The sequence below is a fragment of the Eublepharis macularius genome, chromosome 1 (genome assembly GCF_028583425.1).
Source record: "Eublepharis macularius isolate TG4126 chromosome 1, MPM_Emac_v1.0, whole genome shotgun sequence".
Taxonomy (NCBI): domain Eukaryota; kingdom Metazoa; phylum Chordata; class Lepidosauria; order Squamata; family Eublepharidae; genus Eublepharis; species Eublepharis macularius.
In genome coordinates this window covers 76885240-76911867 of record NC_072790.1, presented here as the reverse complement: position 1 = coordinate 76911867, position 26628 = coordinate 76885240, and the positions used below count along the sequence as shown (strand labels likewise).

Sequence of the window (26628 nt, the reverse complement as noted above, 5' to 3'; positions counted from 1 at the left end):
GAGTATAAGCCTTCTGTATGCATTCAGGTCAACTACTTTTCTGTTGATATAGATAACCCAGTTTTCTTCCCAAAGTGACACGTTTATTCTCACAGCAGCCCTGTGAGATAGGTAATGCTGAGAGAGTGACACCCCAAGGACACCCAGGAAGCTTCCGTGCCAGAATGGGGTTTCAAACTTGGGTGTCCCAGATCTTAGTCTAACACTAATGACTATACCATGTTGGTTCTCATACTTGCATTTGTGCCATAATTAGGGGTATATGAGAGTTGGTATATCTGTTCCAAAATATATATTTGAAAATTACCTATAAGTATTCCAGCAAAAGCCAGGATTCTAGGATACACTGATATTCATGTTCCTGGTAAATTGCAAAAATATTCAGAATAACTGAGGCAGCCATTTTAAAGGTTGTCACAGCTTTCCCCCCTTCACTTTTGGAAGTTTTCTAGGGAAAAGGGGCAGGGAGGGATGTGACTCTCACGGGTGAATGCCTATGCATGTTAGTGGCATCTGAACCGTCTGTCCAATCATGACAGTTCTCTCATGGTCTGAGAAAATGATCATGATTGGACAGACAGTTGAACCCCCCCCCAACCTGCATAGGCACATTCACCTGTGACAGTCATCTCCCTCTCCCCTCCCTCCTGTTGCCTAGGAAACCTCAAAAAACAAGGGGAGAATGCTGCAGCTGGCTGTAGCTTCAGGGAGAGAATTTTTTGGAATGCATGCCTTCTGTTGCTAGATTGGTTTTGTTGGGTTTTGTTAGTTCTTTTTTGGGAGGCTTTGGTTCAGTGGCTGCTCCTGTATGTTTGGCTAAGGATTTTTTACACAGGAGAAAGCATTGGATTTCCCCCTCCTCATAGAAACAGTAGGGAGTAGCTGAGGGCACCTTATTGAGAGCCCCGTAGAATTGAACCCCTTAACCCAATCTACTTGAAGCTTGGAGGTGGTCTTTAGAGGACAGGTCTCAATTGCTCCAAAAACAGCACCTCTAGCCCTTTGGAAAGATTCCCCATAGGAAGTAATGGTCCCAGTTAATTTTGGAATCCTGAAAAAAACCCAGATTCAAATACTAAACAGGTATTTAAGGACCCAAATATTGGGAATACCTATATTTATGGCCTTTCTTGTACCTGAATTGAAAAATACTTTTGGGAGTGGGTAAGTGCAGATCCCTCCCTAATCAAGATCTAAATTGGTAGATGTTTAGTGAAAGCATGATAATTTGTATACGTCATTGTACTGTAGGCTACGTTGCTCAAATTATTATGCTTGCATAATTTCAGTATTTATATGAGCTAGATTTGGGTTCAGTAGCACCTTAAAGACTAACTAGATTTCCAGGGTATGTGCTTTGGAGAGTCAAACCTCTCATTGTCCCCAGTTTTAAATTAAAGTATGTAGGGTTCCACTTGTAAATGTAGTTGAAGAGAGCTTGGACTTTTGAAAGCTCATAACCTGGAAATCTAGTTGGTCTTTAAAGTGCTAATGGACCTGAATCTTGTTCTTCTACTGCAGACGAACATGGCTACCCACCTGAAATTATCAATATTTATATGTGTATAATGAATTTGTCTATGTGAGGGTCATCTGGTGAATTCTAATAAATGGATTTCAGATCTCAAGATTCTATTTTATTGCTATTTAGCTTCCAGGCATATACAGTTTGTAGAGTGGAATAATGCAATAAGCAATAGTGCTATTGCTTAATCCTATTTTCCCTGCATTATAAATCATACAAAGTTCTACAGTTTCACGTTTCCAAAATTCACTTTGCCTGCTAATCAAAACTTAATTTGAAATGTGTGATTTCTCATATTCTCATAATAGCCATTTCTTGTGTCTTCCTAGAATCATTCCAGTGATCATATATTAGATGTTGCCGATTTAAAGAAACAGCAAACCAATCAACATAACTACCGTACTAGATACGCATTGGAAGAAACTTCCAGACCAAATGAAGATCTGGAAAATGGCAGCAGTTCCTCAGATGTAAGTAGCTAATTTGTAGAGCTTCATATTGAGGATGGTGGTCCTAAGATTTGTGCTGTCAGTTATACAAAAGATTATCCACTAGGCTCTACATATTAAAACTGAAATACTGTTTTGTTAATTCCTATAAATGTTTTCATATAAACAGAATAGAAAAATTATATATACCAAAAAGAGTGTGTTAATATTCAAGTATGATATTAATTACATTTTTAAACTCTCTGTGGATGGTGTCAAGGATCTGAGCTTCAGAATTTAAGGTTTAGGAGTAAGGGGACTATTGTCCTGTCTAGATTATGAGATTGCATATCTTTACTGTGGAATAGGGGGAAAAAATCTAAAAGCTGTATTGTTATTAAAATACTCACATGCCAATAATTGGCTAAAGGGCCAATGAAAAGTTCTTGGTACATAATTTCTTTAAATTGGTGTTCTGTAAAGTGGGTAAGAAGAATACATGAAACAAATTACAATGGTATTCGAGGAAATATTCTGTAATAAAGATACATGCCAGGTTTTTTTTTTTAAGTAATTCAATTCATGGACAAGTAGATGAGTTATTAGCCTAACAGAAACAGATAAAAGAATGAGTTAACGTGAAGTCCTAGCATGTGTTATTGATAGTGCCAAATCCAAAATTTGGATTTAGATTTGGAATGTAAGAAAATGTTAACCATAAACAATATGAATGAAAAGATGTTAACTTCAAACAAACAAATACTGTTGCTCATAGGAAGGAGAAGTAGCTGTTGCCAGTGGTGGAACATCTGAAGACGAGGGGAAAGCATGGCACAGTGATGGTAGTTCTAGGTAAGTGAAGAAGTATAAAGATGTATTGATCTCTCTGGTGAGTGGCAGTGTAACAAGGGGTTATACTTTTATTATCCTGATATGCTTTTCTTTGTCTGCTCAGTAGTTTCCCATAAAATTTGGTATGCCACAGTACCTTTTTATTTACAGCTCTCCATAGATAAATTAACCATAAATTAGGGTTTACTTTCTTAGGAATTTAGAGAGTACACTTTTTTCCCTTTAGAACATTTAATGAAAACATCATCATTAGGTTATTTGTTGTGAAAATATGTTTGGATCCTATTTCCCCGTATTTTAATATCTGGGATTACATTGTATAGATTTTATAAACAGTCCTTTTGTGTATGCAAAAACACTTAAGTTTAATACACTCTTGGTTCAGTAAAGTCAGGGGTAGGTGACTTAAATTTTCTTAGGATTTTTTATCGCAGAGTGGAAAGTTATTTATTATAATGAATGTTTATTTATCCGACTTATATACCATCTCTCTACCATGTGTGCTGCTTGATGTGGTTTACAGCATACATATAAAATGCAAACATTAATAAAATATTAAAATTGAATGCAGACATTAAAAACAAATAACATAGTAAAATACAAACATTAAAACCCATGCATCTAAAAGAACAGCACCATCCCTAAATCCCACTCATGCCCATTGTCTATAATAAATAAATCATATGGTGTCAAGCCAATACATTTAACATTATCTGAATCAGCCTCCAAACGCCAGATGAAACATCTCTGCGTTGCAGGCTCTCCAGAATTTCACTAAATCCTGGAGGAAGCAAGTCTTCTTTGTGAACGCATTCCAGAGGGAGGGAATCACAACCCTAAAAGCCCTCCCTCTGATCGAAGAGAGTCAGTGGCCCTAGGGCATCGTCATTAAATCTGTTTTTTTATTCTTCATTCTCCAAGTGACTACTCTAGTGATTATTCCGACTGGACAGCTGATGCTGGAATTAATCTACAGCCGCCAAAGAAAATTCCTAAAATTAAGACTAAGAAAGTAGAGAGCAGTTCAGAAGATGAGGAAGGTCCTGAAAAACAAAGGCAAAAGCAAATGAGAAAAGAAAGGAAAAAAGGTATTGAAGATAAAGATGGTCCAACATCACCAAAGAAAAAGAAACCCAAAGAAAGAAAACAAAAGGTTGTATAATAGTTACATAATATCAGCAATTAAAAAAAGATTAGGTTGTTTGATTTCTTTTGATTTGCTACGCGAACTATGTTTTCAAAGCATTTGCAAAGTTAATTTGTATATTTGAAATATTTACATATTGAAGGGTGTTTTTTAACAATGTCTTGACTTTTGTTCAAAACTTGGAAGTTTTGCATATGTTCTATACATAAGTAGTGCCTTGTTTCATACATTTCTGTTCCATCAGCATGACTTGGGGAACACAGTAGACTTGCAGTGCAATCCTATGCGGAGGAAACTCACATTTACACCCATTTATTTCACTATGCTTAGTCTGGAAATAAATGCATAGGGTTGCACTACATAGCCATTAAAGTGTAATTCCAGTGTCTGTCCTTCATATACTTCCTAAAACGCAGCTGTTGTTAGCTACAAGTATAAATGCTGCCTTCTAAAATAGCTTTAGGTCTTCTATTCCAACTTGCTCAATAATGGTGGCTATCGTTATGTTTGAAAATTTACTATGAGTAACATTCTTTTCTCACATCTAATAATTTGATGACATTTATATACCCCAGGTAAATTCAGGGTCATCAAAGATATACAGTGTTGTATTAGTGTATTTTTGAAATTAAAAATCATTAAGCTGATTTCTCAGAATCATAAAATGTGTTCAGTTGTCATGAACCCTACTTAACATAAAGTTGTGGTTTAAAGTTATAAATGGAGAATGCTGTGAACCTGACATTGCAGATGTATATTATGAAGAGAGTTGTATATTATGAAGAGAGTGTTATGTCCTACAGAGAGTTGTTGTATGACAACTTTTCATATATAACTGTCCTTTTCCCGGGGTTCTGGTACACTGTAGTATTATACGTAGCATGAGTAAAATTTTGTAGATAAAGCATAGGTCAATTATTAGTGAATCCCAGTGGGTCTGTGAAACCAAATAAATGAGTGACGTTTTGGAATAGAAGACAGAAAGCTGTTTCAGAGGGATGGGGGCGGGGAGCGCGTAATGAGATGTAGGAAATCTCAAAATGGCAGCTGAGATTTTGTAAACTAATCCCTCACAATCTTGTTCAGCATTTATTTTTTGAGAAACTTAAAGAACTTTTAAACATTTTTATATAATCAGTTCCAAAGTGGATTTCTAATATGCTCTGTGGGGGCAAATTGAGAATTATCTATATGCTATTGTGAGAAAATCATAGATGGCTATGCTTTTTGGAAGTTCAGTTTCCTACAACTCAGTAGCATCCCCCTCCCCCTCCCGAAGTCAGAAGGAGCATGTGTTGCATTGGCTGAATAATGGAGTAGGATATTAGTACTCTCTTCATGTCTAAGAAAAAGGATAGGATCCAGGCAACAGTCAGTTACTTCATAGGGTGTCATACCTCAGGGCTGTAGTGCTAGGATTCTATGTGAGTCTGCTAAAGTAAGAAAATGTATACATACAGGCAGTGTTCCAGGTTTGTTGCCATTTTTTAAAAATCCTGATACATATTTTTATTATGCCTAATGATAATTTGCTGTATTAATTTTTTGACAAATCTGTTTGGATTTATTGAGTCAGAGGTTAATTCAGACTTATTTTGGGTTTCTTTAGAGGCTAGCTGTAGGGGTGTTAACAGAAAATGGGTTGACATTGGAAGAATGGCTTCCTTCAGTATGGATTACAGATGTTGTTCCTCGCCGATGTCCATTTGTACCTCAAATGGGAGATGAGGTATTTTATATTTATGCTGTCTCTCATCCAGTTTCTGTTTATAAAATCATAAATATATTATTTGTTTTTTAACCAAACATTTTAGATTTTTAAAAATAAAATGAAATAGATCAGAACTATTTACTTAGATATAAGGTACCAGGTATATGTTGCTATGTGAGTATTGGCATTGTTTTGTACAAAATTTATTTGTATGTGAGAGTGGAGGAGTTAAAGGGTATTTGAAACACTGATAGATAAAAATACGTAACAGGAATGGACTGATTCATAAAGGAAAGAAGACCCATATATGAAATATCTGAAACACTTCTACATCTGAATGCTATTCAGTTATCAAAAATGGCAACTTGTGAAACATCTCAGAGAAGAAGTAATGGGGCAGAGTTAGAACCTTTTTTATTTTCCATTACTTTCCTTTGCCGGACTCTGGATCCAGCACTTGCTAAGAGCTGTTTTATCTGCATCTTACTAGATTTGCATATAAACGTTAATGAACAATTGTAGCTTAAGTTTTTGCTTTTGTACAGAGCTGTAGCATAATTAATTTTGATATGTCATAGACATGTTTGAATAGATCTATATTTTATGAGATTTATTCAGTGTTGATGTGTAACTTGTAACTTGCATATGTGCCATCAAGTTATAACTGATTTATGGAGACCCCCAGCAAAGGGCTTTCAAGGCAAGTGAGGAGCAGAGTGGGTTTACCATTGCCTTCCTCTGTGGAGCAACCCCAGTCTTCCCTGGTGTTCTCCCACCAACCTTGCTTATCTTCCAAGATCTGATGAGATCAGGATATATACCATACTGCCTTCCTTCCAACTTGTTTTTCAGTATTGTAAAGAAACATGCGGTAGTTTGAGGAATTGAGAAATTGCTGTGCATATTAGTTTCATCTTTACAAGCATTATGGTATCATTTTAATATTTTCTTTCTTGTGTTCTTAAGGTATATTATTTCCGACAAGGCCATGAAGCATATGTTTTAATGGCAAAGAAGAACAAAATATACAGCATTAATCCCAAAAAACAGCCATGGCATAAAATGGAATTACGGGTATGCTTTTCTCCCTTGCCCCTGCCCCCACCAATTTATCTTTATGTAACTAAATCTGCCTGTGATCCCTTCACACCCTCCGATTTCATATGCAAATTTCATCATAGTTAATCATGATTTCCAGTTAAAGAGAAATTCAAACTAGAATTTAAAGCTAGCAAATCCTGGTGAAGAACCAAGTTGACAAACATTAATACTTGATGCAATTTGTAACCATAGTTGGTATAAGAAAAGAAGCTAGTAGGGGAAGGTAAGTCCCAGTTCTTAACCATGGTTAGCTGTTTTCCAGCATTATATCCAAGTAGCAGTATTCATACTTAAAAGCAGAATGATCTGTTAACATACATTTTATGGATAGTAGACTTGCAGGGGGAAAAACTATTGCCCTGCACTGATCATTGTGATTTAAAGTGATATTTTGTAGCTGTCAACTAAGCCATCCCTACAGTTATAGATATCCAGGTTCTGGTTGGGAATGGATACAAGCAACTTCACTGCTAATTCTGCATGCCCAAGGGACTTGTGTTTTTCAGATAGCACCAAATGCTATAGAGCAAATTCTTTTTTTCTTTAAAAATATTTTTCTTTAAACATGTTACTTCCCTTAACATTTCACTTCCCAAACCCTTTGGCATGTGTAAACTAGCACTTTGGACCACAACCAGTCTTTCTTAAAGCTGCTGTTATGAAAGCTCACTAACCTTTTCAAGGGCGGGGAACAACATTGTCCGCTACAGTGTGACTAGAACATGGCTGTATAGTACTATGCTTTTGAATAAGAAAGATACAGTAAATGTAAGGGAGTGAGGTGGAATGGTATACTGTTTCATTGTAGGTATACAGTGCCTTGCTTCTCCTCATTGTATTTACATTTATTAAGTCATATTCTTGCTTACATGTAGGTACCCAAAACAATGTACAGTACTGAAGCTTCCCAGAAGAATCCGAAAGCAATAATCACCATTATGCTTATTTTACTGTTTCATTTTTTTCTAGTATACTAAATTTAAGTATATTTTGTTTGCATCAGGAGCAAGAGCTGATGAAAATAGTTGGAATAAAGTATGAAGTTGGGCTTCCCACACTTTGCTGTCTTAAACTTGCTTTTCTTGACCCAGATACTGGTAAATTGACTGGAGGATCTTTTACAATGAAGTAAGAAAAAAATCATTCATATATAGTTGCTATAGATTTAAGTTAAAAGGTGCTTTAAAAATGAAGTTAACTTTAAAAGGACTTGTTTAGTAAGGTTCTGCAAGTTCAGTTTTTACATCCTGAAAGAAAAAATCCTTTTCTGTCGGGTGAACCTAAAACCAGGAGAGGGACGATATGAGTACAATACAAAGATGTTTGAAATGGGCTGTATCAAAACTTGATAAGTAATGGGTTAGATCCTAGGTTGTACTCATGCAGTTGTACTTGCAGGAGGAAATTTTCTCTCCCTTCTGCTACGATCTGCTTTGTTCCCCCCTCCCATATTCTTGGGAGTTGCTGGAGCAGAGTGAGGGGTCTGCATTGAGGAGGAAAATAGTTAAGTTGGCAAGAAATCTCTCCCGTGCACAAGAGCTCTCACACTAGCAGAAAAAGTCATTTATCTATTTATTTAATAAAAAACATTTCACCGAAAGTGGAAAACCAAGTATTGATCTAACAGCTGCAAAGCAATGACAAGGAAGATGTAGTCTGGTGACTTTTGTTTGTTCACATGCATGTATACATGTATCTTTTCCATAGCCACCACTTCTCTATATCTCTCTTCACCAAACTGCAGCAAATATAACTCTGGGACTAAAGCTGAGGAGGAGGAGGAGCAATGGATGGGGAAAGAGCCGAATGTCTCCTCCAGCTCATACTCTTCCCCTTGGTGCTTTTCAGCTGTTGCCTATTGACATGGATTCCCAGGGCAAACTTTACTCAGTCTGAAAAAAATTTAAGTTGTTCTGCCAGTGCATTAAATTCTTATGTTAATTTGATATCTTATTGAAAGTATTTTGCTATGAAATAGTTCACTATTATCATCATTTTGGTTTTGTCTAGGTATCATGATATGCCAGATGTTATTGATTTTCTAGTCTTAAGGCAGCAATTTGATGATGCAAAACACAGACGGTGGAACATAGGTAGGTGCCTTAGGATGCAATTAAAGCTGACAAAGCACTTTTTGCAAAGCATAATTGATGAATTCACAGAAAGAAGATTTGTTGATACCCACTGGTTTAGATGGCTTTAAAAGGTGATTTAATACAATCATAGATTTTTCGATGGCTATTAAATAGAGCTAAGTGGAATTTCCAAATTCAAAAAGCAGTATGCTTTTGTACACCAATTTTTGAGAGGTAATCATATAAAGCAGGATTCTTCAACATCATGCCCGTGGATGCCATGCTGGCCACCGGTACCTCCCCTGGCACCTGCTGAGCTTTTCAAAAACAGGGTGGGGCTTGTTGTTGGGTGTACTCATTTCAATGGAAAGGGTTTTCCATGGTTGCTGTAGCAGCCACAGCTACTGGAGGATCAGGAGGGACTGATGAGCACCAGGGCTTTCTTTAATTAAAGTGGTTCCATTTCCCCTTCATGCTTTAGTTCTTTCTATTCTCCTTTCTCTTCCTCTCTACCTTCTTGGGCTTTGCTTCATTTCATTTTTCTTCTCCTTTCTCTTTCCCCCTTTCTACTACAGTTTCCTTCCTTTTTATTCCCCTTATGCAGTTCTTTTGCAAAGTAAGGAGGGAGATACTGCACTTGGCTCTATCTTCTGGAGCAGCCATTTTGGATTTGGCTCTGAAGCCACTTTGAGGTGGTACTTACCACCCCCTCTCAAATTTCCCAAAGGCTCAGAAAGATAGGGGAATCATGTTATAAAATGCTGATATGTTCATGGCAAGTTTCTGAATTTTCTAGAAACTGCTTGACTTTTTTAGACCATCTTCATACCAAGAAACCCAATGTGATGATGTATTAGCTAGAGTGTTGGGCTACAGTCTGGGAAACATGGGCTGAAATCCTCACAGTGCCATGAAGGAAGCTTGCTCAGTAATTCTGGGCCAGTCTCTGTCAGCCTAATCTACTTCTCAGGTTTGTTATGAGTATAAAATGAAGAGAGACATTTCTATGCTGTCTTGAACTTCCTGAAGAGTGGGATAAAAAATATACTAGACAAATCCAAAAAGCTAGTCAATCAGGTGTTCTCAGACATCTTCAAATGGGACCCCTATACTACTATTTAAGACCTTACAGCCATAATAACTTGATGCTGTTTTCCCCTTCTCCAACATAAAGCATAAGAATATCCTATCCATTAATACTAATCTGGTTTATATTTGTATTCCATTTTTAGTAAGACTGAATCCAATGATATGTAACAGGTTACTGGATCCATTTCCAGCAAAGGGCACTTATGCACAGCCATAGGTGCAAGATGCAAGGTTATAACTTGCACTGTTCTGTGCCTAATCCTGAGGGCAGCACGCTGAATCCTGTAAATATATCTAGATCAGCTTTGCTGAATCCAGGTAGAAATCTTGTTTTACAGAAATTGGCAAGTGTGAATAACATTCTATGAAGACATAGCTTTTTATTTTTTTTTTTTTTTTTTTTTTAATAAACTTTTTATTAACTTTAAAAAAACAACATACAATGCGTAAACAGGAAAACAAATTACACAATATTAAAGTCAACTATAATACAAGAAAAAACAGATAGCTTATAATATACTACCAGTTTTCAAATATAATATTAACAAAGGAAAAAGAAAATTTGCTTAGAGAATTGCAATATACCTAAGCAGAGAGGGAGGTTCTTTACAGTTTGTATGGAACCCAACATATTGCTCAGAAACACCATGAGACAAACAATAAATGCTTTGGAGGGTGTATATCATTGGTTAATAAGTAGTCAAAGAAAGGGAGCCATTTTGTCATAAAATCAGTTTCTTTTGGAAAATGCTGAGATATATAAATAGAATCATAAACTTTCTCCTGGATATAATAATCCCAGACTCTGGAAAACCAACTGTCGATAGATGGGATCTTGGGGGACTTCCAGTTAGCTGCCAAAAGGGATTTTCCGACCATTAGGAGGTCATTAATTAATTCTTTCCTAATGCTTGGGATATCTATGTTGTCCCATTGATTTAGAAAAATTAGCTTAATATCAAAGGGTATTTCATAACCTGTTATTTCTTTTATATTTTTTAAAATCTCTATCCAATAGTTTTTAACTAGGGGACAATTCCACCAGCAATGATCGAAAGAACCTATCAAATTACATCTTTTCCAACAATAAGGTGACTGAGTTTGTGAAAATAATGAGAGTCTCTTTGGTGTTAAATAACATCTGTGGATAATTTTATAAGCTTGAATTCTGTTGTTTATTATGCGAGAATCTCTTATATTAGAAGACCAAATTTTTTCCCATTGGTCTGGGGGAATTACAGATCCACAATCGGTTTGCCAGTCTAGCTGATATTTCTGAGGTTTTAATTCAAAGGTATTAAGAAGCAAATTATAAAGTTTGGATATCAAACCTTTTTGCGTCCAATCTGTTTGATTTAAGAGCTGTTCAAATTCTGTCATAGGGTTACTAAGGATTTGTTTAATTCCAATTTGATACATCATGTGAGAAAGTTGAAGATAAGTAAACCATTGCATTTTTTGTTGTAATTTATGTTCTAAGTCTTGTTTATCTAAAAAACCTGTACTTGTGGATATATCAATTAAACGAGTTAAATTCTGTTGTTGCCAGAAAGACATAAAAGAATTAGATTGGCCTGGGGGAAACCATGTTTGTCCTAAAAAGGATGAAAACCGGGATAATTTTGGCAAAATCTTTTTTTTGTATTGAGACCATATGCTCAGTATATCCACTAAAAAAGGATTATTTATCAATTTGCATAAATGATCATTTTTAACATTCCATATTAAATTCTGTATTACAAGAGGTGCATAATTAGGATGTATCGTTGTAACCCAATTCAAAGAAGTTGGGGTTCGTAAAATCTGGACTACATTCAATAACCTGGTAGCTACTTGGTATGTGTTAAGGTCTGGGTAATTAAAACCCCCTTTCCCATATTTCAGTCGGAGTGTGGTAAAAGCAATTCTCTGTTTTTTATAGTTCCATAAAAATTTATTTAACAAACTTTGCCAATTTTTCATCGTTTTCTGCGGGATCTTGAGTGGAATTGCTCTCATAAGAAATAAAAGTTTTGGCAGAATAAATGTTTTAATTATATGATACCTTTCAAACCAAGAGAGATTTAATTTGTTCCATTTGCCTAAGTTCAATTTTATTTGTTCTATAACTGCATTATGATTTAGTTTAAACAGTTGCTTCAAATCTGTAGAGATATTAATGCCCAAATATTTTATGTATTTAGAGACCCAACGATAATTACAGATTTTTTTTAGATGGGTAATTGAATCTTTTTGAATATAGACTGGGAGCAATTGAGATTTCATTTGGTTAATTGTTAACCCTGAAATATTACTGAATTTTGTTAGTGTCTCCTGTAGGGGAATAATCGATTTAATTGGATTTACCAAATAGAGCAATAGGTCATCAGCAAAAAGGCTTAATTTAAAGTTGTAAATTTTGGTGGTAATCCCTTGTATTTGGGTGTCATTCCTAACAGTCTCTGCTAAGGGTTCCATAGCCAAAATAAATAAAATGGGGGAAAGTGGGCAACCTTGTCTCGTACCTCTCTGAATGGCAATTTTATTTGAAAAAAACCCATTGATTTTAATTTGAGCTGTATTTTGTGAGTAAATCGTGTCTATCATTCTTAGAAATTTATCACCAAAACACATATGTTTTAACACTGATTTAAGATATTGGATCTCAATGGAATCAAAAGCTTTTTCAATGTCGAGAGAAATAAAAGCAGACTCTATATTATTTGTTTGGCAGTATGAGATTAAGTTTAGAGTTTTGTAAATATTGTTAGTCAGGTCTCTAGATGGAATAAAACCAGATTGGTCCTGGTGAATATAGTGGGAAATGAATGAATTTATCCTTTTAGTTAGAACCATAGTGAAGATTTTATAATCTTGGTTTAAAAGGGATATGGGTCTATAAGACCCCGGGTTGGTAACATCTCTGCCCTGTTTTGGTATTACAGTAATTGAAGCATTTGTCCAAGAAGGAGGCATCTTACCACATTCTAAAACTTCATTACAAACTTCAGTTAAAGGTTTGCTTATAAGCATGATAAATTTTTTGTAATATTCTGATGGAAATCCATCAGGACCTGGCGATTTATTATTTGGCAATGATTTTATTGCTTCTGATATTTCCTGTTGAGTAATTGGGCTATCTAAAAGAGATTGATGCTTAGTGTCCAGTTTTTTTAAATTTGCTAGTGACTGTAAAAATTGCAAAATAGACTTCTGATTTGGTTTTTTGGATGTATATAACTGAGTATAGTAATCCTCAAAAACATTCAAAATCTCTTTTGTTGTGGTGTGAGCTACTCCCTTAGTGTCGATTATTTTCTTAATGCACCTTTGTGTCTCTTTGTCTTTGATCTTGTGGGACAAAAGTCTAGAAAATTTGGGTGAATTGAACCAGTAATTTATTTTAATGTATTGTAGCTTTTTTTGGATTTTATTGATATCTAATGATTCAAGTAATTTACGTTGAGATAGTAATTTTTTATAAATTTTTTTACTGCATGTTCTTTTATGGGTAGCTTCTAACATTTTTATATTCTCTTGGAGTTCCTGTTTAAGGATATTTCTTTGTTTATTAATATGTGCTGAAAGAGATATTAAATGTCCCCTTGTAACAACTTTCACTGTATCCCAAAGTATGCTTGGTGAAATGTTTTCTGTTTTATTATCAATGATAGCTAATTCTATAATCTTGTTAATTTCTGTGACTGTTGTTTGATTGGTAATTAAGGACTTATTGAATGACCAAAATTTTGGTTTGAAAAAATTTGGATTGATTTGTAATGAACATTTGACCCATGCATGATCTGACAAGGTAATATTACCTAATTCAGAGCTGACTATATTGTCTGTAATTGAATCAGAAACTAATAAATAATCAATTCTAGTGTAAATGTTGTATTTTGAAGAAAAATAGGTAAAATCTTTTTCATTTTTGTGTTGATACCTCCAAATATCAATCAGGTTATTGTTCTCTAAAAGGCGTGCTAGACCGGAGTAGTCATTCTTATATTTAGATGTCTTCTGTTTGGGTCTAGATCTATCTAGTTTATAATTTATTATATAATTTAAATCTCCCCCTAAAATCTGAGTGCCTTCACTAAATTGTGTAAATTTGTCTAAAGAATTTTTTATAAATGTTAGTTGGTCCTGGTTAGGTGCATATATAGAACCAAAGGTGTATAGCTGGTTTTCAATTGTACCCTTAATGAATAGAAACCTGCCCTTAGAGTCTCTAATTAAGTCATTAAGTTGAAATGGTAAAGTTTTTGAAATAAGGATGGACACCCCTCTTGCTTTGGAAGTCCCAACTGCATGGTATTGTAAATGATAACGATTAGACTTCAAGTTTTTTGTATGTTTAGAATCAAAATGAGTTTCTTGTAGTAAAATAATGTCTGAACCTGTTTTAGATAATTCAGAAATAATTCGTTTTCTCTTAATCGGATTTCCAAGGCCACGTACATTAAAGGAAATAACTTTGAGATGGTCTGCCATATCTATTTTTGTTTGTTATAAGAAAAAATAGTTCTCAAATAACTTATCAGATACTTATTAACGACCAAAAATTAAACACTTCTTCAACTTTGAAATAGCTAATCTTCTGTTTTTTCCTCCTCTTTTCTTCCCCCCCTCTTTTTTATGTTTCTTTACCAAAATTAAAATTAAAGCAGTACTAAAAATACTAAGCTAGAAGCTTAGATACAAAGATTGCAGTAAGCAATATTTTAATTTGTGACAGTAGAATTAAGTATTTTTGCTCTAATACATTTTATCTCAAAAAACAAACAACTAAGCTCTATCAAGCGTTGTAGAAAGGAATCTATAAAAACACTATTTAAACTAATTAACTTTTATAAAAAACAAAAATCACTTTTATATAATCCGTTAATACTATTTCCCTTTCCCTCCCCCAGTTCTTATTAGTAACAGAGCATTAAAAAATACAAAAATATGAAGCTATAAAAACTTGAGTAAGAAAAAATAAAAAGACAATTATAAATCACGTGGACTAGTGTGTTACTTCACGCACTAGCTATTTGTTGAGAGAGAAAAAAAACCCAACCCTTAAAAACTAACTCAACAGAAGCCAAAGAACACTAAGCTAGCAGCTTAGATATACAATAAGCAATATTTTAATTTGCAGCTATAAAATAAAATATTTTTACACTGGTGCACTTTAGAGGCTGAGTTCTAGCAAATGTAAAAAAAAAATTAAAAATCACTACTTAAACTAATTAACTTTTATAGTAACAAGACCCTCCACAATACAATTCCCCTTAACCCTATAACAGTATACCCCTCTTCCCTCCCCCAAATCTTATTAGTAACAGCTCAAAACTATAAAACTGTAGAAATTTTTATAAGGAAAAAAAAACAGTTATAGTTCACTTGGACTAGTGTGTTACTGCACACACTAGCTATTTGGTAAAAAACCAACCCTTTGGAACTATCAACCCAACAGGAGCCACACTGAAGAAACCACCCTAGGCTCCCCCCACCTGGAAAAATAAGATGAACATTAACGTGCAGAGAATTTCCACCTCAACTGTTGACTAAACTCAAAAACACATTCCCACATTAAGCTTAATTCTTTTTTGTTGTTCTTAATTAGTTGTCCAGAATAGGGATTTTACTCCCTTTTTGAGGAGAAGGTGTTGGAAATTTTCTTTTTTGACTATACTTGCTGACATCCATCGGAGTCTCCACATGCAAGTTCTGCAGCAATTGTTCAGCCTCATCTAAATTTGAAGCAATCAGTTGTTTTCCATTATGCATGACAGAGAGTTTAATAAAGTTGCTCCATCTGTAACGAATGTTAGCTCTTTGCAAGGCTAAAGTGACTGATTTTAAGTCCTTCCTTTTGGACAACACTTCACCCGGTAAATCAGGAAAGATGTAAGCTGGCTTTTCGTTGAAAAGAAGTGGGCTTTTGACTCTGGTCACATCCATTAGTTGCTTGCGTATTTTGTGGTCTGCAATTTCCACAATGATATCTCTTGGAAGATTTCTCTTTTTGGCAGCCTGCTCAGATCCCAGTCGAAAAGCCTTAGTGATGGTTAGCTCTGCATCGTTAGGTAAATTGAGCAGTTCGGAGAACCATTTAGTTAGCATTGTGATTAAGTTATCATTAATAGATTGCAACTCTTCTACGTTTCTTATCTTCAAATTGTTTCTTCGTGCAGCCACTTCAAGGTTAATTAGCCTCATTTCATGAGAATCAGAGGTATCTTGGAGATCACGAATATCCCTCTGCGACATAAGAGCCAAATCCAGGGCATTTTCAACTTTTGCATTTGTTTTACTGAGCTCTAGTTTAATGTCTGCCAACTGCATTGAAAGGGGCTGTATTAAAGCCGACATTTGTTTTAAGAGTGACTGTTCAAGCTGTGCTATTTGTTTAGGTAAGAGTAAAAGCTGTTTATTTACCTCTGCACTAGCTTCCAGTATACCCTCGGCCATGTTTGTTTTGCTTTCCAGGCCTTGGCTTTTCTGCACTTCAAAGTCAGCTCCTTCAAAGAGGTTTTGCAAGCACTTAACTGCTTTTGTTGGTGATTTTTTCTTCATCAGCCCCTGCTTTTTCATAGCCTCCTCAAACTTTAAGCTTTAAAAAGCTTTACTTACATGCTTCCAGGCGGGGGAGAGCTGGAGCTCCTTCAACATGCATCCATCTTGCACAGATGCCACGCCCCCTCCCGACATAGCTTTTTAAGATGACATTGGTTATTGGTTAGAGTTTCTTAAACTGAGAAATATGGAACCGTTTTTGTAAATGTTACATTGAGAGTGCTGGTATATATTTAGGCCATTTCCGCGCTTATGGTTTAAACCGCCATTTATGAGCATTCGCTGCGATTGCAATGGCTTCCACATGGCACCCCCATGTTCCTCTCTGTCCAAGGCAGTTTCAATTTGGCATCTTGTTTTTCATTTTATATGGGTTTTGAAGCCTTGGGGCAGTTTCAGGCTTGTGGGGGCTTTGCAATTCACATCACACTTTTTTTGTTTTTAACTTTGAGCAAGCGTAGGAGCGTTGCAGTGTTGGAAGTCATCCCCTCTATATTTGCTGATTGGTCCATGCCCAATGGAGAAGCAATTGGTGGTGGATTTCTGGGGGGAAAACATGTAGTTTTCATGCTCATTCCACTCTCTCTTTTTTTTAAGCCAAGCCAGGAAAGGGTTAAAATACTGCTGCTTCATCCCCACTTTGTTGTGCAAAAGGCTGTGCAAAACACTTTTTTTGGGGGGGGGGCAATAGCAGAAGACACCTGGAGGGAGGGAAATACAGCCTTTAACCCTTTCCTGGCTTTTAAATCCAGGTAAAATGAGCAGTAATGTTACAACTCATTCCTGGCTTTGAAGGGGGAAAAAAGTGTGTGCACACATAACCTTGAAGGAGGAAGGGAAAAAGCAGTCTTGATACCCTTTCCTGGCTTTTAAAGCCAGCAGGGAATAAGCAATAGCATTAGGAATCGTTCCTGACTTTGAAAGAAAAAAAAAAGACAGTGCATGCATACCTGGGAGGAAGGAAGCCAATGGAGAAGCAGCCTTTTGACTCTTACCTCACTACTGATTACTGATAAACATGGTAGAAAAGGAAAGCTGAGTATGATGGCAATGGTTAATTCCGCACAGACCAATCAGCTCCCGGGGAAAAGGCGAGGGGGGAAGAAGAGAAGCGGAAGGGGAGTATAGAGTTCACACGGACATTAATCAGGCCAGACATGACTTGGCAGCAGCTTCAAAATGAAATTGCGCTGTGTCCATAGGGGGGAAAATTGGGGATACCAGGAACAAACATCGGTACTGTGTCCCATGACTACCTTGCAAATGTGAAACTCCTGCAAACATGGGAAGCAGAACAGATACTGAAACGCTTTAAAGTCCCAGTGTGAAAAGAACCTCTAATGAATGCAGGAACCTTTCAGAAATACTTAGCTTTATATTTATGGGTGAATTTATTTGATATATATTTAATCACAGTATTTGTGCAAGGTCTAGGATGCTGAGATATGTTTTGATCTAGAAATGGCCATTTTTAATGGCAGTTGATGGGGAGCATTCAGCCCCTGCTCCATCTTGCTTGGGTACAATATTAACCATCTCTGGCATGATAGTCACCTTTACCAGCTTGAGATGAGAAGATGCCCCACAATGAACACAAGGCCTTTGTGGCACCTTTAGCCTGACAGGACAGATCGTTCTTGACCTAGTTGCAGTTGTGGCGGGAGGTGGGGTGGGGGGTATTCACTAATGTTTTGTATCTTCTGGGTGATACATTGCAAAAATGACACCTTAAAACAATTGATTTGGATCTAGTACTGCCTTAAAAGACCAACTAGATTTCTAGGGTATGTGCTTTTGAGAGTCAGAGCACTTAACCCGAATCTTGCTCTTCTACTACAGACCAATATGGGCTGCCCACCTAAAACTATTTTAAAATATTGATAAGATTTGCTAAAAAGAAGGCTAAGATACATTTTTGGATTAAACATGGTGCTTTATATTCCTATCCAGGTGATCGGTTTAGGTCAGTAATTGATGATGCTTGGTGGTTTGGAACAATTGAAAGTCAAGAGCCCCTTCAACCTGATTATCCTGACAGCTTATTTCAGTGCTACAATGTCTGGTTAGTAACTTTGTACATAGTGTTTTATTTTATTCCTGTCATACATCTTTATTTATTGTATTATTATACCCCATTTTTCAACTTTAGTTTCTAAAAGCAGTTTACAATTAAAATCCATCGCTTATTTGATACGTATGTCATCCTAAGTATTGATGGTTGAAGAGCAGAGGATTATTGGTTGCTTACACATCTAGCTTCACTTTCCTCCACTTTCTTGCATTTTAGTTGTTCTTGACGTCTCTTCTCTCTGCCTCTACCTTTCCTAGCCAATCTATTCATTTTATGCATTTTAAATTAAAGATAGTTTCTGAAATGCAAAGTTCTGTATTTTTCTGCACAATTGAAAAAGCTTCACCAAATACTGAAACATTTATTGGACTCTGGCAGAACACAGATGCTAGAGGTGTCATATGCTAGAGGTGATAATGGGTTAGGTGAAAGAGCTGACATCTGGGACATGGTTTGAGCTGTTGGTGCTTCTTGGATTCCATGACATCCCTTTTTGAACATACTTGGAGCTACACAGATGCCCATCTCAGGAAAGTGCTGGTAGCTATTAAGACCTGACAGAACACTCTGTCGATTGCTCTTCTATATGTTATTAGCTGATAAGTTTTATTCTTGACAATGACTTTAAATATTTGACGGAGTGTTGATCAATTGTAATATTCATATAAGAAAATACTAATAACAGGAAACAACTGTATTTTTTTTTCTTGAAGTTGGGACAATGGAGACACTGAGAAAATGAGTCCTTGGGATATGGAGCCTATACCAAACAATGGTATGTGTCTACTTTCCCCTAGATGTACAGAAAGGAGACAGAACTTACTGTGTACGTATGTGATAAAGTGTAAAGGTGTTTATGCACTAAAAGAAGGGGGGAAAATGAAGTACAAATTTCTCTTTACACTATTCAAAATTTTTAGAAAATAAAATAGTACCAAAGTACTGTCAACAGAGCTCCACTAACAGAATGGAACTTTTCCTGGCCTCCTCAACCCCACCCCCCATCCTCATATCCTGCTTGTTCCATTAAATACTGTGGGCTCCATTAAATACCCTGGGGGAAGAGAGAGGCATATCAGTGGAAATCACTTTCTTTTCTGCTGGCAAGTGCACTACAGCAATGAAAAATGATGCTTGGATTCAATCCATATTTTTTTTATTTGATGGATAAAATATTTCATTTTGTTGGATAGAAGCTTTTACTTTTCAGAATTTCACTGAACATTTGGGGTTTCATTATTTCATAGGTATGTTAAAAATATTTGGATGAAACAGCTTGCAAGTTCCCAAATTTGTTCCTGCTTGAAGTGCTACTGAATGGCTGTAACTGAACTTGACAAATGATTTGAGCAGGGCTCATTTCGAGGGGGAACGCGCAGGAGCACAGTTCTGGCAGTTCCCCAAAGAGGTCACATGTCAGGTGCCCCCGCCCACCTGACTCTCGGCCATTTTGGGCCCATTTCGTTCTGAATTGGAGCCAAAACAGCCCGGATCTGGCCTCTGATGGGTGGTGGATCACTCTCCTGTTCAGCAGTGGCCCAATCCTGACCATTTTGGGCCCCTTTTGGCTATTTTCAGTCCCTTTTTGCTATTTTGGACCCAATTTCAGCCCGAAATAGCCAGGGTAGGTGATTTCAGGGGGTGTGGCATATGCAAATCAGTTATGCCAATGACACATTTCTGGTGATGACAAGGGTCGTGGCATATGCTAATGAGTTCCTCCAGCTCTTTTCTACGAAATGACCCCTGGATTTGAGCAAAGCCTGTCTCAATGTAGTTTTCAGTTCTGGTAGTTCCAGAGCACCCCTCTTGTATCTTATGGAGGTGGTGGCTGTTTTGTTTGCATTGAAGAGGTTAAAATAACCCAAATGATATGGGGAGCCGTTTCAATAAACAGGTTGCTTCACTGAATATTTTTTTTAAGCTTTGCCCACGATTCAAAATGAGAGCCAACATGATGTAGTTGTTAGAATGTCAGATTAGGGTCTGGTAGACTTGTCTTTAAATCCCCGGATTGCCATAGAAGCAGAGTGACTTTGTGCCAATCACTCTCTTAGTCTGACCATACCTCACAGTACAGTTGTTGTAAGGATAAAATGGAGGAGGGGAGAACAGTGTTTTGAGCAACTGTGGGTCCCAGTTGAGGAGAAAAGTAGAGTATAAATATCTAAATAAATGTGTGGAGTTGAACAAAGTTACAAATTAATATTTGTAGATTAAACATACAAACGGTAGCTTGAATTAGCTGAATCTTGCCCTGATATTTTGACATAATTAAATTCCCAACCCTAAGATTTTATCTTGCCCCTAATATATTAAGTTTCAAACATTGGTATTTTAAAAGGGTCATGTAAGCTTTTCTTTAGAAATTCCTAACAGCTAATACATCCCAGTTTAGTAATAATACTGTTGTGTTTATGTGGTATGATGACAGACGGAATAAAAAAACTCACATAACTCCTAGCTAACTATAATTTGAATAACTATAAGGAAAGGAATATGACTGCATTATACAAACCAGAACATTGCCCATCAAGCTCAGTATTATCTAGTCTGGCAGTGACTTTTTGAGGATACATGCAGTTGCCTTCCCAGTATTACTACATGAAAACTTTGAAGTCAGTAATTGAAGCTTTCGTATGATAGCTGGCACTGGTGCTGTAATACTCCTTTCAGATCTTTCCAGATGAAAATGATGAACTTGCATATTCATGGAAGATGATGCGAGAAGTGATTTTAGTGCACATTTTTATTATTGATTACAATAGATTGGTTCTTCTTCACACTTTTGCTCTGTTTTCTTCATAGGTATACAATATCTGCAATTGCAGTAATAACTATGTTAACTGTTAATATTTATCATATTATAAATGAAATCTTTATTTCAGCTGTGTTTCCGGAAGAGCTTGGAACTAGTGTTCCTTTAACAACTGTAGAAAGCAGAGCATTGATCTACAAACCTCTGGATGGAGAATGGGGCTCCAGGACCCGCGATGATGAATGTGAGAGGATAATGTCAGGAATAAACCAGCTTATGACTCTAGGTAGTGTTTGCTTTTGAAAGATAACATCTTAATGCTCCATGACTGTCTGTTTAACATCTCATGTTCTTATGGAAGTTAATTTTTTTCCTAAAGCAGTTTTTGAAATTCACATTCTGGTTGTTTGGGACCACTTCATCTCTCTATGCAAGAGGTATTTCAGAGAAAGCAAAATTTGAGTTAATCATGTAATAAAAAGGCTTATTGCTTAATCCGTAGTGGGTCAAACCTGCCACTTCTGCTTGGCCCTTCTTATTGAAAGGCTTGCAAAATGAGCATATATCTGATGCATCTTACAAGTGATTTTACACTTCTGAAAGTATGTTTCCTTTCTCCAGTGTTGTAATGACAGTTTCCCCCCCTATGTTTAGATATTGCATCTGCTTTTGTGGCACCTGTGGATTTCCAAGCTTATCCAATGTACTGCACTGTTGTTGCATACCCGACTGATCTCAGTACAATAAAGCAGAGACTGGAAAATAGGTTTTACAGGTTTGTTTGAAGATTATTGTTTTGATAATATAAAATGATTCTCTGGATATTTTTCTTGTAAAGACAACTTCTTGGACTGCTTTAAACAATCCTGAAATAGTAATGCATCTAGCTGAACAATGTACATCCTAGCTAAATAAATGTGATACGTTCAAATAGATGTGTGTAGACTTCCCCTATTTAGTGTTAGTCCTGCTGTATTTATCTTGACTTAGGATGCTCAGGCTTTTGAAGAAATCCTTTAAAAAGATTTCTAGTTGCCCTGTGGGCTCCTTAGTCTCCTGAATCCTTTTTTTTTCATTCTTTCTCAAAAAGGCCCCTTTACAGTTACAGCTCTTTGAACCCTGTAGCTATTCATCCAAGGAACATAACCAAGGGCATACAGTGCACAAATATCCACAGTTCACTTAGTTTCCATTACCTTGCATCTTTGTGTCAATCAGTCAAGTCAAATTTGTTTGGTCATTGACCAGCACAAATTACAGAATTACAAAATAGAGATAAAAGCTCAACCATAATATTTAATATACAAAGACAATATCATTTAAAAAACTATTAGTTAAGATTTAAGTTCAGTATGCATAGTTTTCTAGTGGATTTTGCAGTGCACCTTTGTGTCATGTTTGTGGTGATGCAAATGAACCATATTGCATCATATATCTAAGTCCCAAGTGGATCCGACATGCAGATCCTTAAATCAGCATGTCAGGGCCACTTGAGAACATAACTCATGTTTCTGGGAGACTTCTCTCCCCCCACTCATAGGTTTGCAGAAAAATCTGAAAACAAACAAAATACATTGGGGTGGTTATTAGAATCCTTCAAAAACTGTGTGTTGTCTGCACACACATGACTTGCTTCCTGTCATTACTGTCCATGGAGAATTCTTAGAGACATAATCAGGCTGGTGGGTTAGGGGGTGGTGAAAGAGACAAGTGCTCAAGCAGCCCTGTGAGGCCTGTATGGCATTGGGGCGTTCCTGCTGGCCAGCCCTGAAGAGAAATATCTATCCCACGGGGAAATCCTGGGATACTGTCAGAGTGACAGGGCTCACGTCACCTGCCTGCTGTGACTTACAAGGAGGAGACCAGCAGGCATAGAAGTGTGAATCTGCTTTGGTGCTGTGAGCTAGGCATGTGCAGTTCGGGAATCCAATTCGGAAAAAATGCCCGAATTGGACCCGACCCATAAAGATTCCGGATTTCTGAATCAAAGCTTTCCGAAGTAAACCTGAAGCAGAAAACCCGAATCTTTTTGGGATGCACACCCCTACTGTGAGCCCCAGCCAGGTGTGACTGGGAAGCAAACAAAAAGTCAGGAAAAAATAACAGGGAAGGGGGGTAATAGAATGATGGATGTATGGAGGGGAGAGTAACAGGGAAGAGTAGGAGGCTGGATGGGAAGGACTAATGAGAAACAGGGAAGAGGCAGGCAAGGGGAGCTTTTGCTGTGGCAAAGCTAGCTGGGGCAAGTTAGGAAAAAGTGAGTCAGAGTAGTGTGGCGAGTTGGGGGATGGGGATCCCAGCACAACTCCCTGGAATCTCCCCTCATGAATTTCATAGCTGTCCCCCCTGTTGATTTCTGATTTTGAGAGCTTTAATTTGATCCAGAATTAACCAGATTATAGTTTTAGCATTTTATTTCTGTACTAAGACATTGGAAGAGAAGGCCTTTAGAGCACAGCAGAGTACATTTTATTTACAGTTTTATTGGTTATTATTTATTAGAAATTTTATATACCTGCCTTGTCATGGGGCAGCCACTGAAAACTTGAGTTCAGACCATTGCCTTAGAGAAGGGGGATACTGATAATAGGCCCTGCTGGGAGGAACGAAGGAAGACAAATATGCGTGAGCCAGGTTTAATAGATGTTAAGTTGTTGTTACCAATTTGTCCCAGTCTGTGGTCTCTCTTTGAGAAAACTTTATTTTATATGGTAACAGATTTACTCCAAATATTTAACTGGTGAATTTTCAATGTTTTTATCCCCTTTTCTATTTCAAAGGCGACTTTCTTCACTTATGTGGGAAGTTCGGTATATAGAATATAATACACGCACATTCAATGAACCTGGAAGTCCCATTGTCAAATCTGCCAAGTTTGTTACAGATCTTCTGTTGCACTTTATAAAGTAAGCTAACAACTCCAAAAGAAGAATTATTTTACAATTACGTTGTTTAATAATAGATTTGAATTTTTCATTAACCCCCCCCCCCCGTACTGCTTTTATAAATTTTGTGGTAGACTTACAAAGTTTTACTTTAATTACGAGGAGGCAAAGAATGGGAAATATTGCCCTTACAGTTCCTAGTGAAAGTTTCAAAAACTTCTTTGGGTTAAACTGCTGAAAGTTGATATCCTATAACTATTTTTTATTTAATGGTAATGTTTCAAGTTGTAAAATTTGCTTATGTGTTTATATTAAACAAGCCCTCTTTCTCTGGTACTGATTTTGTAAATTGTTTACTGACAGATTTTGTATACTGAACAAAGTTAATGCCATCTATTTTTTTGGCATAAGTACTATATAAAATTATTTTTTTCACAGGGTCCCAGAATTCTGTTTTTTTATCATTATTATTATTTGGTTGACTATAAAATACAGCTTCAGGTACAGTAAGGTTGTAGAAATGAGTTCTGCATGATCTAGGTAAACCTGAAGATTTTTTGGCAACAGTGTGTTAAATTATTCCCTGGCATATCTAGAAAGACTTCCTTGAAGCAAACCCCACTCCTAGATAATCTTTTTCTTTATTTTAAGATTGATGATAATTTAAACAAAATTACAAGTACACAGCACTTAAATTATTTGTTTTATTGGTGATTATTGTTTTGTGTGAGTACTATAAGAAATGCCTGCAGTTAGGTTATTTCTTGCATAGCCATTGAGAAAGACATAGTCATCTACACCTGACGTTCCTCCTTCAATGTGCTGTTCCTGGAATCTTCGGTGGGAAATGGTTAGGAAAGTACCACCATAAGATAGGCAGATACTCCATGTGAGCAACTACGGTGTCAATATGACTTTATATAAATAATTGCTTCAGATTACTGTTCTTGTGACTACCATAAGGAAGACTAGTGAAAAAGGATTGACTTCTGCTAGAAATTTATTATTGTACTTGTCCTACACTGCTGGCCTGGTTTACTAATATGATTTAAATATGTTCTATGTATTCTACTGATGCCTGAATTATTTTTGAACTCAGTAGTTGTTATTCTTGTGTGCATAATTGACTATAAATGACACTTTATAAATTATTGTAATGATTATTATTATTATTATATCACAGCTTAATCTGTTGTTTAAGTTGATCACAGCACGTTTTTCCCTTGGCTAAGATAGGCAGTTTGACAAGAAAGACAGAGGCTAAAAATAATCTGGGCAACAATTTTTTTCCAATTATAATAGAAATCAGATTTAATAAAAGAATAGCAAGGATTAGGGTAGAATAGTAGGAAGGCTAACTTCTAAGCCATGTGGAAATGGTGACGCTATATTGGATTAGGAACAATTTCTTCTAGACAAAGTAATTTTTGATGACTAAATGCTGTTTTGACGTATACGAAGGCTTGAAGGGTTGAGTATAAGTTACAGCAAACTGCTAAGTGTAAGAGGACCTGCCAGGACAATGTGCTATGTAACCAGAATGCTGCAGCAAGAAGAGGCATTTGTGTCAAGTTGCTTCCCTTGAGTAAAATTCAAATTTTTGAAGTAAAGAATCAACATTGAACAGCAGTTCCACAACAATCACCTTGGGCATTGTGGACAAGCAGGATATAAATGTTCAAAATAAACAAGCCAAATGTTTGAAATAACCACATTTTATCTGATGCACCCTTTATGTTGCAGCCTCCCCACCCCCATGTCATACAATATATTGTTCTGGAGTGTCCTCTGTTCCCCAGCAGTGCATTTACAGAAAAGTAGATGGCTGCAGGAAAAAGGTGGGAGAGTCTGCTGTTGCAAACACCTTCTTCATAGGAGCTCAAACCCAGCTCACTATTTACTTGGAAACCCTCATTCCAACAATTCTGTTTTCTAAATTAGGACATGTTAATTTTTAGTTCTTTTATATACAGTTATTTCATACAAATGTAGATACAAATACTGATGAGCAGTGTTTTTGTATTGAACAGAGATCAGACTTGCTATGATATTATTCCGCTGTATAATACCATGAAGAAAAAAGTCTTATCTGATTCAGAGGAGGTAAGCAAACTCAACATGCTGTATAAAACTTTGGAAAAATATGGTTTTATTTATGTACTCTGGGGTGGACCCCACCAGCTTTTCTGCTGGTGCCAAAGGATGGGGAAGGGGTTTTTCTTTGACCATCAAAAAGGTTAGGCTGTAGATGGTGGAACCTGCCTTGTGGAATGGACGCCACAGGGAGGAGAGGAAATGGGTTCAATTGAGTGAAAAAACTGACTGAATCAAACCTATATAACAATTCCACTTTTCATCTAAAAATTAGCTCCCAGAGCAGTTCTTATCATTTGAAATCCAATACAAATAGCAGTTATAATGCAGTGCAAAATGCTGTGGGGAG

General features: G+C 36.5%; 1 protein-coding gene across 2 annotated transcripts in view; it reads left to right on the top strand.

The window, feature by feature from the left end:
• The window catches only part of PHIP (pleckstrin homology domain interacting protein), a 114196-nt gene that overhangs the window by 72156 nt on the left and 15412 nt on the right, over positions 1–26628 (top strand). The window contains exons 21-33 of one of the 2 annotated variants that reach the window (XM_054983891.1): positions 1855–1995; positions 2729–2805; positions 3727–3958; positions 5562–5681; positions 6630–6737; positions 7768–7892; positions 8775–8857; positions 18422–18533; positions 19256–19317; positions 21431–21586; positions 21955–22075; positions 24081–24206; positions 26216–26288. In XM_054983891.1, the coding sequence (XP_054839866.1) occupies positions 1855–1995; positions 2729–2805; positions 3727–3958; positions 5562–5681; positions 6630–6737; positions 7768–7892; positions 8775–8857; positions 18422–18533; positions 19256–19317; positions 21431–21586; positions 21955–22075; positions 24081–24206; positions 26216–26288 (1536 nt within the window). Of the gene's footprint in view, positions 1–1854; positions 1996–2728; positions 2806–3726; positions 3959–5561; positions 5682–6629; positions 6738–7767; positions 7893–8774; positions 8858–18421; positions 18534–19255; positions 19369–21430; positions 21587–21954; positions 22076–24080; positions 24207–26215; positions 26289–26628 lie in introns of both variants that reach the window. The other variant, XM_054983887.1, reaches the window with a different exon arrangement.